The 9,657-nt window shown below is 37.0% G+C and overlaps 2 protein-coding genes across 3 annotated transcripts in view; one reads left to right on the top strand and one right to left on the bottom strand.

Moving 5' to 3' along the window:
- Dimt1 (DIMT1 rRNA methyltransferase and ribosome maturation factor) overlaps window positions 1–6,903 on the top strand; it is a 12,636-nt gene extending 5,733 nt beyond the window's left edge. Inside the window, exons 9-12 of the mRNA XM_028783797.1 lie at window positions 649–713; window positions 1,645–1,708; window positions 4,142–4,248; window positions 5,882–6,903. Of these exons, the coding sequence (XP_028639630.1) occupies window positions 649–713; window positions 1,645–1,708; window positions 4,142–4,248; window positions 5,882–5,924 (279 nt within the window). The 3' untranslated portion in view covers window positions 5,925–6,903. The remainder of the gene's footprint in view (window positions 1–648; window positions 714–1,644; window positions 1,709–4,141; window positions 4,249–5,881) is intronic.
- The window catches only part of Kif2a (kinesin family member 2A), a 61,431-nt gene continuing 55,872 nt past the window's right edge, over window positions 4,099–9,657 (bottom strand). For both annotated transcript variants that reach the window (XM_028783778.1, XM_028783786.1), the window contains exon 20: window positions 4,099–9,409. In XM_028783778.1, the coding sequence (XP_028639611.1) occupies window positions 9,324–9,409 (86 nt within the window). In that variant the 3' untranslated portion in view covers window positions 4,099–9,323. The remainder of the gene's footprint in view (window positions 9,410–9,657) is intronic.

The raw sequence follows: 9,657 nt of genomic DNA, 5'->3' as shown, positions 1-9,657 counted from the left end.
ACTGTTTGGTGGTCCCGAAGCAAGTGTTTGAACAGTATTGTGGTAACGCTGTTTGGTGGTCCCGAAGCAAGTGTGCTCCAGTTGGACTGCATCCTCAGCCTAGGGGCAGACATGTTTGAATTAAAATTACTACTGCTTTTTGGGTAAAAAAAAAACAAAAAAAACAAAAAAAAACTAGACCATTTGATATAAAATTTAATTAATTACATAAGAGAAAAACTTGTTGGACAAGTTACATCATAAATCATGTTGGTGTTCTAAACTTGATGTTTTGTTTCGTTTCAGTTTTGTTTTTTTAAGGTAGAGTCTCATGTGGCTCAAATTATGTATGTGCTGGATGACCTTAGTTAGACTCCTATCGTAAGTGCTGGGATCATAGGCATGTCCCACTATGCCTAGGTTGAATCTCTCTGGAAGGTGATCCTAATGCCATATTATGAATGGTGACAACTTTTTCCCCCTCAACTAAAAAATGATAATATACTCAGTGAGATTCACACAAGTGCAGAATTGTGCATTGTTTGATATGTGCTAGCTAGATCAAAATGTACACCATTTTTCATTCCCTCTGGCTTTATATATTAAAAACGAAGGAGGAGTAGATAAGAAGTTGGATATTCTGAAGAAAATATCCATCTTACATTTCAGGAATGGGATGGCTTAGTAAGGATCACTTTTGTTCGGAAAAACAAGACACTGTCCGCTGCATTCAAGTAAGTAACTTACTGTTTTGTACTAGTGAAGGACCAGTTTTCCAGGACTGTCATAGCATTTGGTCTTTTACCAATAAACAGGTACCCTAAAGTACGAATATTACTCAGGTCAGACAGACTTCATTTTTAAAAATTTCATACTACTCTGAGAGGCAAAATATAAGAAAATTGGAGTTGGGAGTCAAATTAGTTTTTCTTTGCAAAACAGAAAAAAACAGTAATTAAGCCACAAATTTGCCAAGGTTTTGCTTTTGGGTTCTCTGTACATTTCATTGTGGGTGGGGACATGTGTCATGGTGCACGTGTGAGGTCAGGGGACCACTGTGAGTTGTTGATTCTCTCACAGCTTTACATGTGTTCAGGAAATGGAACTCCGATTATTAGGCTTGCACAGCAAATGCCTTTAGTAGCTCAGCTGCTTCCTAGTCTTTGTGCTGTTTATTAACTTGAAAAAAAAAATCTAACATTTGGGGATATCCAAAGGCAAAAGAGGTAAGATTTGATTTTAGAGAGCTTTAACATTTTATTCCTGGCAATGCCAAGGATTGAGCCTATGGTCAAGCATGCTAAGTGAATATTCTTATCACTCAATGATTCCTTGTAACCTCTTGTTTTGAGCTCTAGGCTGCCCTTGAACTTGCAATCCCCCTGCCTCAGTGTTTCTAGCAGCTAGTATTATAGGTCATTGCCCCTAGACCCAGCAAGTTTGTTTTTTTTAAGAGTATGTTTTGTGGCATTTTTATATGTGGGAAGTGTCAGAGAACAACTTGCAAGAGTGGTCTTCTCCTTCCTCCGTGTGGGTTCTAGGGCTTGGTTTTAGGTTGCAATGCAGCAGGTACCTTTACCACTGAACCAACTGATAAACATATATTTCATCTTGTCTAAATTTAAATTATGTATAATCTGATTTTATACTTGTCATAATTTTCAGATCAAGTGCAGTACAACAGCTGTTGGAAAAAAACTACAGAATTCACTGTTCAGTACAGAATACTGTGAGTAGAGATCATTCTATGGATTTCTGTTCGCCTTTTGAGACAGGGTCTCTATATAGTCCTGGAATTCAGTCTGGCCTCACACTCAGAGGTCTGCCTCTGCCTCCCAAGTCATACACCTCTTGGATTTTTTTGTTGTTTTTGTTTTGTTTTGTTTCAAGACAGGGTTTCTCTGTGTAGCCCTGGCTGTCCTGGAACTCACTCTGTAGACTAGGCTGGCCTCGAACTCAGAAATCTGCCTGTCTCTGCCTCCCAAGTACTGGGATTAAAGGTGTGCGCCACCACCACCCGGCTATCTTTTTACCAGTCTCTTACAGAACACAACCATACTGCTTCCTAAGTCTGCCTGCCTGTCTGGATTACAAACAAAAGCATAACCTTCTTTATTTCATCTGTTCTAAGCAGGTTTTCCCTAGCACTTTGGATTTCTTCCTTGTTCTCTAAGGAAGCCCTTCCTGCCATTTGGCTGACAGAGATGGCAGCTTACTTGAAGCAGCATAGCTCTCTCCCTTCCCTCCTGATTCTCTTCAGAGCAGCTGCTAAGGCATGCGGCTTGCCTGCTCTGTAGTGTTTTTTAAACCCTTGATAAAATTACCCTCAAGCTTCCAAAAAAAATTTTTTTTAACTTACATAACCTATAGGACCCTTAAAGTCAGTACATAATTTGTAAATAGTATATCTCTTTCTATAGTTTTGGAATGGTCTTGCTTTGTAGCTTAGGCTGAGTTTGAGTTTCAACAGGCTGTGAATTCTATGAACTCTGTCCTCTTTAACATTTGTATTTAGCCCTAATAAGAGTTGTATTCATCTGATTTGTAATTTCCTCAAATATATAGATTAATAGTTTTCTTGGCTTAAATGTCTGTAATTTGCTACCTGTCTTAGGGTTTTATTGCTGTGAAGAGAAACCATAACCAAGGCAAACCTTTAATAATAGTGTTTAATCTTTAATGTTGGATAAAGGCAAACATTTCATTGGGGCTGGCTTAGTTTCAGAGGTTCAGTCCATTATGGTGGAAAGCATGGCAGGCATACATGCAGACTTGGTACCGGAGGAGCCAAGAGGTCTACATCTTCATCAGCAGGCTGCAGAAAGGAACTGTCTTCTTTGCAGGCAGCCAGGAGGCTGATTCTGCACTGGGTGGAGCTTGAGCACTAGGAGACTTCAGAGCCCACCCCACAGTGACACACTTCCTCCAACAAGGCCACACCTCCTAATAGTGCCACTTCCCATGGGCCAAACATTCACACACATTGAGTCTATGGGGCCCAAAACCTATTTAAGCTGCCACGCTACTCTAAATTGTGATTATCCTGTTTGTTGTTCAGATAGTGGCCCAGGCTGCCACTGTATAGTTGAGGACCTGCAACTGTCTACTTATCTCCCAAGTGCTGGGGCTAAAGACTTATATCAAACTAGTAGGCACAAATTTAAAGTTTCTGTTTTGCTTTTATTTTAAACATCTAGAAATTTTAAATAATCAGAACAAAGTGTAGCCTGAATAGCTGATTTCCGGTTATATGCCTCATGCCTGTTAACAGTTTGATTTGAATTCAAGTGTGGGAGTCCTTGTGCATACACGTTCGGGTATATGCCAAGTTTGTTGGTTTTCAAGCATTCTAAGTTTGACAGAGCAGACATATTAAGACTATTTCCTTTTGCTTTTGTTTTTATTTTTGGAGACACAGGTTTCTCTGTAGCCCTGGCTGTCCCAGAAATAGCTCTGTTGACTCAGGCTGGCTTCAAACTCCCAAACGCTGGGATTAAAGGTTTAAAGGCATATACAACCACTATCTGGACTCTTCCTTTGTATTTTTCATGGCCCATACTCTCTTCTGGCTTAATATACCATGGAGCTGTCTCTATTCTCTAATATGGACAAAAGCTCCAATATATGAAGCTAATTTTAAAAACTAAGTTAGATTTTAAAAGGTCTTTGCATAAATAGTGTAAATCAAGTAAAGTCAATCACTATTGTTTTGAGTCCTACTCTGTAGCATAAGCTTGGCTTAAATTTGGGTTAGTCCTCCTGCCTCCTAAGTGCTAGGATTACAGGGGTGAGCTATTATACTTAAAAGAGAAGTTACTCCTGAGAGTAATTACAGAGTAAATTACCCAGTTAGGTGAACTATGTATCAAGAATGTACGAATATTCTTAAAAGACCAGTAACTGCTTTAAAATTTCATGAAGTCTGAAACCTACATTTTTACATTTTTAAAGATGAAAGGCAATATATGCATGCATAACTCAAAATATTATGTCAAAAAATCAGCCTCTTATTAGAAATCAAAGTCTTACCCAAACCGTCAGTTTTCTCAGCTGTCATTTATAGATTTATTAAAGGTGACTATAATTACTGAACTTGAAAGAAGAGTCATGGTATCTTCATTAAAGATATGTTGATCATTTATTCTGGATCTTATATTGATAGGTAATACCAGAAGATTTCAGTATAGCAGATAAAATACAGCGAATCCTAACCAGCACAGGTTTTAGTGACAAACGGGCCCGTTCCATGGACATAGATGACTTTATCAGGTAATTACATCTGTTGTTTTAAATGCTTACATTTCTTTACTGTGGTATCTTCAGACAGAGATTTAAAGGCTTTTAAGCAGCGTAAGGTGCTACCTGGGTGAGTTATTGCATAGCACTTTCATGGAGTGGAAAACAGTTATTTGGTGTAAAGCAGTGGTTCTCAACCTTCCTAAGTGCTGCAACTCCTTAGTACAGTTCCTCATGTTGTAGTGACCCCCATCATGTATTTTCATTCCTACTTCATAACTGTAGTTTTGCTAGTGTTATGAATTGTAACGTAAATAACCTGTTGTTTTCAATGGTCTTTGGCAATCCCTGTGAAAGGGTCATTTGACCCCAAGGGGGTCATGCCTCACAGGTTGAGAACCACTGGGGTAAAGGATGGCAGCTAGTTAGCTGTGGCAGAATGAATGGGTTACAAACAGTAGTAAAGAACAGTCTGCGCCAGAACATAGCCTGGGTTTATGTGTGCTGTGTTTTTCTTTCCTCCTGCTCCAAACTCATTCATGATCTTAACAGCTTCTGCTCACCTCTTCACATTAGAAAAAGCATTGTAACACACACAACTGGAGTTGATGACCCATTATTTCCTTACTTATTAAACAGAGAAGCATGAAATTCCAGTTAGAACAACATCATCTGATTATCCATTTAATAGCAGTTATGTGGCCTGAGGCAAATTTTACACCTGTAAAGTTAAAGGGTACCACAGATTTCGGCGATGTGGACTAAATTTTGTTTTACTTTCTATTAAGCAAGTTTCAGTTTATTACCCAATTGTACTGATTACTGACACTAACTTTCAGAAGTTACTGGACATTTTGTTAACTGTTTTCCTACACTGCTAGAGACTGCATTGGCCTTGCACAGCTTGACAGGTACTCTTCTAGGATGTCTCCTCAATTTTACCCAGTTTTAAAGCATTAGTGTTCTAGAGACTGAATTTTAAAAATGAGGATGGAGTGCTGTAAGTCATTAATTTGCTCTTTCAGTAGGACAGTCTAGAACAATTGTTACTGTGTTACTGGCTAGCCAGCAGGAGTACTGAGTCTTCACTGGATGCTAATCCTAAGCACCTACACTTTGCTTTTCCAGACATTTTAGTCCACACGGGCCTCTTCCTATAGGCCATCCTAAAAAATAACCTCAGGTACAGATACATTAATTTAAAAACTTCATTCTTAACTTCCTCTGCATGCCATTTTCTAATAAAAGTCAGATAAGCACATAGTATCCTCAAAGAGAAGTACTGTATATTTTAGTAAACTTCAGTAACAGTCCAGAGAATAAGCAGAGATTACTCATCTCACTTTGTCTCAGATTCCAGCTAGTTTCTTTTTCAGCTACTCATGCTGAAATCGAAAAGTGCCGTTGAGCTTAGGCCAAGAATAGCAAGTCTTTAAGGTAATTTCAGTCAGTACCAATTTAATTTCAAACAGTAAATTACAACAAAAGACAAGCATGCCATGGTTTTTATTAAGGTGTACTTAAGTTTCCTTAATGACTAGTGCTTGGAGTAGGAGCCTTAAGTATGTTGATGGGTGTATGTCTGAGGATTAATGGTATAGGTACACTTTGTTTCAGAAGTTGGGTTTGTGGTTAACATCATCCTTTTTGGTCTCCTCTCCCTCAGGTTGCTACATGGATTCAATGCAGAAGGTATCCACTTCTCCTAGCCACTTGAAAACAATTTTCTCAAGACCAAGAAAAAAAATGAAAGTATATAATCCTAATATTTGAGAATACCACTAATTTTGTTCTACAGGACATCATTTACTTCTTAAATTATTTAATAATACTTTTATACCATTTATTATCCTGTATGTGAAAGGTGGTTGATGTGTTTTAAATATACTGCAAAGGGCAGGGTTCAATATAAATAGAATGGCCTTCCAAGTTTGAAAGCCGCAGACTCGCACAACCATACACTTATGCTTTCTAACATTGTATTTGATGAAGATGGTACTTTGATTCACTGTGTTTTAGACTGTGACGCTCACTTAGGCCTGCAGCTCACTCAACTAGTCATAAAGTCCCCATACTACTCTTCATTCACATATACTGTAAGGAACTTAATGTGACTTTTCTTCACACACCTTCATCCTATATATATATATAGTTCCTATGTGTTAATGTTTGCCTGTTGCAACACAAACAACATTATAATTCTAGGAGCTAGAGTCTGATGCAGTGACACAGTACAGGCATGTTCTGCATATGACTCTACCTGTGAAAGCAGAAGCCTGAAAAAAACTAACTCATGTTAAATCATGTATTTTCTTAAGGGAGACAAGATCTACAATTTTCAGATTTAGAAAAATTCTGGAGGGTTTTGTCAATCAAGCAGGTTATTAATTTATGATTTATTCCCTTTCTTGAATGAGAGGGTCTTTTTGAGGTTGGCTTTAATCTCAGAATCTTGCCTCAGCCCCTAAATTAATTCTGGGATTGCACTTGTGTACTGCAAAGAAGTTTTCCAGTTTCAGTTTTAGCTCTTTAAAGAACAGACTACAACTACAGGCTCCTGGTTATTCCTGACTTCAAGATAATTAAAATTCTACTACCTGAATATTGTCAGATAGAAGATAAATGCTGTTTATATATTTTAATAAATTAGTTTTATTTATATAAGGAAATTAAACTAGCTTCATTGGATATTTGGCTCTCTTTATACCTAAAACCTAAAAGAAATATTTCCAATTAAGTAAACTTAAGAATATAAATTGTTTGCCAAGTTTTTCCTCCAAAATCCAGCTTCAAAGTCATATAATTATAAACACTGTTATGATGTTAGCTATGAATAGTTAGCAGCTTTTATGTTTGAGAAATTTCTAAAGAATATTTAATCTAGAACAAAAAAATTTCCTTAGCTGCTGAAGCAACTTTTGTCACATTAACAGTAACTGTTTTTAGAGTTTGTTTATTATCAGAGAACAGTTTCACAGAGTTCACTTGTACTGTCTCTACATTAGGGAACAAGTCTGCTTGACTAGGCTCTCTCAGCTTTTCTCCTAACTAAATCTTTTCCTCTGTAAAGCTCAATCATATTTTACCTCCCAGTGTTTATTGATATACTCTGACTACAGATCAGGACGAAGCCAAAGGCAACATATATTTATAAGGACCTTCAAAGATAATACCTGTCCAATGCCATAAGTGTTAGGCAAGTTATGCGCAAGTTTGTGTCCTTATTGTGCCCATTACATATGAACCATCCTCAAAACTGAAGACAAGGTCTTTGTACATAGCTCTGGCTGTCCTAGAACTTAGTATGTCTATCAGGCTGGCCTGAAACTCAGAAATCTACCTGCCCCTGCTTTGAAAATAGGCATGTACCACTATACCCAGCAAAAATTACCTTCTTAAACAACTTCTGCAAGGTCAATAGAAATAATCCTTCGTTCTTCCTCTTGTCTTTGAAACAAATACAAAGAATATATCATAAAAAACTGCAAGAAAACCTGAGTTCTTCCAAAACAAAGGTGATTATATTGAAGTACATTATTTCTAAATTTGTTTCATAAATTTCATTTATTAATAAGCATATTGTGAAAAAAATCTACATTTGATTTAGATTTCATGTTTACAGAGTTTTTCACCATGGTGTAGGATTCCTCTCAGCTACCCTCTCATTTATGACTAGTGAAGTGAAGAATCTGGCTTGCTGACTCTATTCATAGATTTCCCCGTGGTTACTGAGTAAATCAGTAGGTTCCCTAGAGTTAACCAAGAGATCCATGGGAAGGTCTTTGGTTAACCTACTAGACAATATAGTGGGATCCAAGGGAAAACTCCTAGAGATATATACACACACACACATATATATATATATATCTTTAAACAATATTTACATGAAAATTGGCCAGTTTTCTTTCTTAGATTAGCAGCTATAAAAATGAGTGCTGCCATTTAAAGAGTAGCCTATATAGGTGAAATATGATTCTCACCAAATAACAAGCCATCACATACTAGGTATTAGATGGAGCTGGAGCTTGATATGACCTGCCTCATAAGTCATCAACACTTCTCAGGGGTTACATACTGTCTATGCTTGGTTTATCTAACATATTATGGACTACTTTCAGTGTACATACAAATGTTCATGCATCAGAAGCCAGTTTCCTTTAACAGTACGTTAAACTTTGGTGAGCTAATAAACACTTCAACTTAAATAACGGCATTGTTAAGGATCAAATTACACTATTAGTCTTGTTAATACCACTGGCACACACACACTGCATATATATATGTATTATCCTAAGATAAAACTCCTCTCAGAATTTCTTTACTTTTTATTATACACCAACTAGTTTATATTTTAGTTTTTTACAAAGAAAATGCTAAGAAAATTATAATCACATGTCATGGTATTAAAATCATAATTCCAGATTTCTTTACATATAAGATGGAATGGTCCAGCAGCTATGTCCACTGTCACAGACTTTAGTTCCGTTCAATTGATATGGCACATCCTGCAAAATTAACTAGTCACACACACAAAAAAAGTCAAATACAGTAAAAATGTACACACAATAAAGGTAATTTACAGTTACAAATAAGGAATGTCATTTATCTTGGCTGTGTTTCAGAAATCTAGGGTCAATAGCCTTATTAGTCAAGGCACAGAAGGATGAGTAAGCACAACTGTCTCTAGGAGTAGGCAAAGTATGGACAATCACTGATGAGGTATGCATGCACGCAACATATTCAAAATTGCTCAGTCTTGCTACGAAAACTGATCTGAGTTAAAGGAAATTCTGTGGCTTCCCCTATTTTCCACTTCTGGATTACTTCCAAAATCTTTACATAAAATTGGCAAGGATATCCAAAAGCAATCACTATTTGGGTAAATGAAACAAAATACTTCACTAATCCGAATTGTTAGTTGTGCCTCTTGGACTAGAAGCATTTTGTAGACAAAGGAGTGTTTCACAAAATTGAAATGTCATTCAGATGAAGGACAAGATATTTTCCACACACTTAAGATTTCAAAAATGTTCAAGTGGCCTTTACAGTTGGACCACCATTGTTACAGTATTGGGGATTCTGGGGATCCTTTAGTAGCAAATACCAACTTAGAGGGCTCGGGGTCTCTTGGGGTTAATTTGCTTGCTGGCTTGTTCTTCTTCTTGTAGCGCTGCACGAAAAGACTTCACTTTATCTTGGAATAAGAAAAGGACAGGGAATAAGTACTGTAAACAAGCAATACAGTGCATAACTTTGATAGCGTCTACTAAATACCTCATAACTGGTCCACTAACTCACACATACCTAGTAGGAACTTACTTTCAACCAGTTTCTCTTATACATATTTTATACTATTCAGTTTTAGTCTGTTTCTATTCTTTTGAGAATTCAGGAAGGACTTAAATGTTTAAATATGCAATCCTATCTAAAAGGGAAATGACG

Source organism: Grammomys surdaster, unplaced genomic scaffold, assembly GCF_004785775.1.
Source record: "Grammomys surdaster isolate TR1022 unplaced genomic scaffold, NIH_TR_1.0 99, whole genome shotgun sequence".
In the NCBI taxonomy this organism is placed as follows: domain Eukaryota; kingdom Metazoa; phylum Chordata; class Mammalia; order Rodentia; family Muridae; genus Grammomys; species Grammomys surdaster.
The sequence above is the reverse complement of the archived record's forward strand: the minus strand, read 5'-3'. Positions and strand labels throughout refer to the sequence as shown.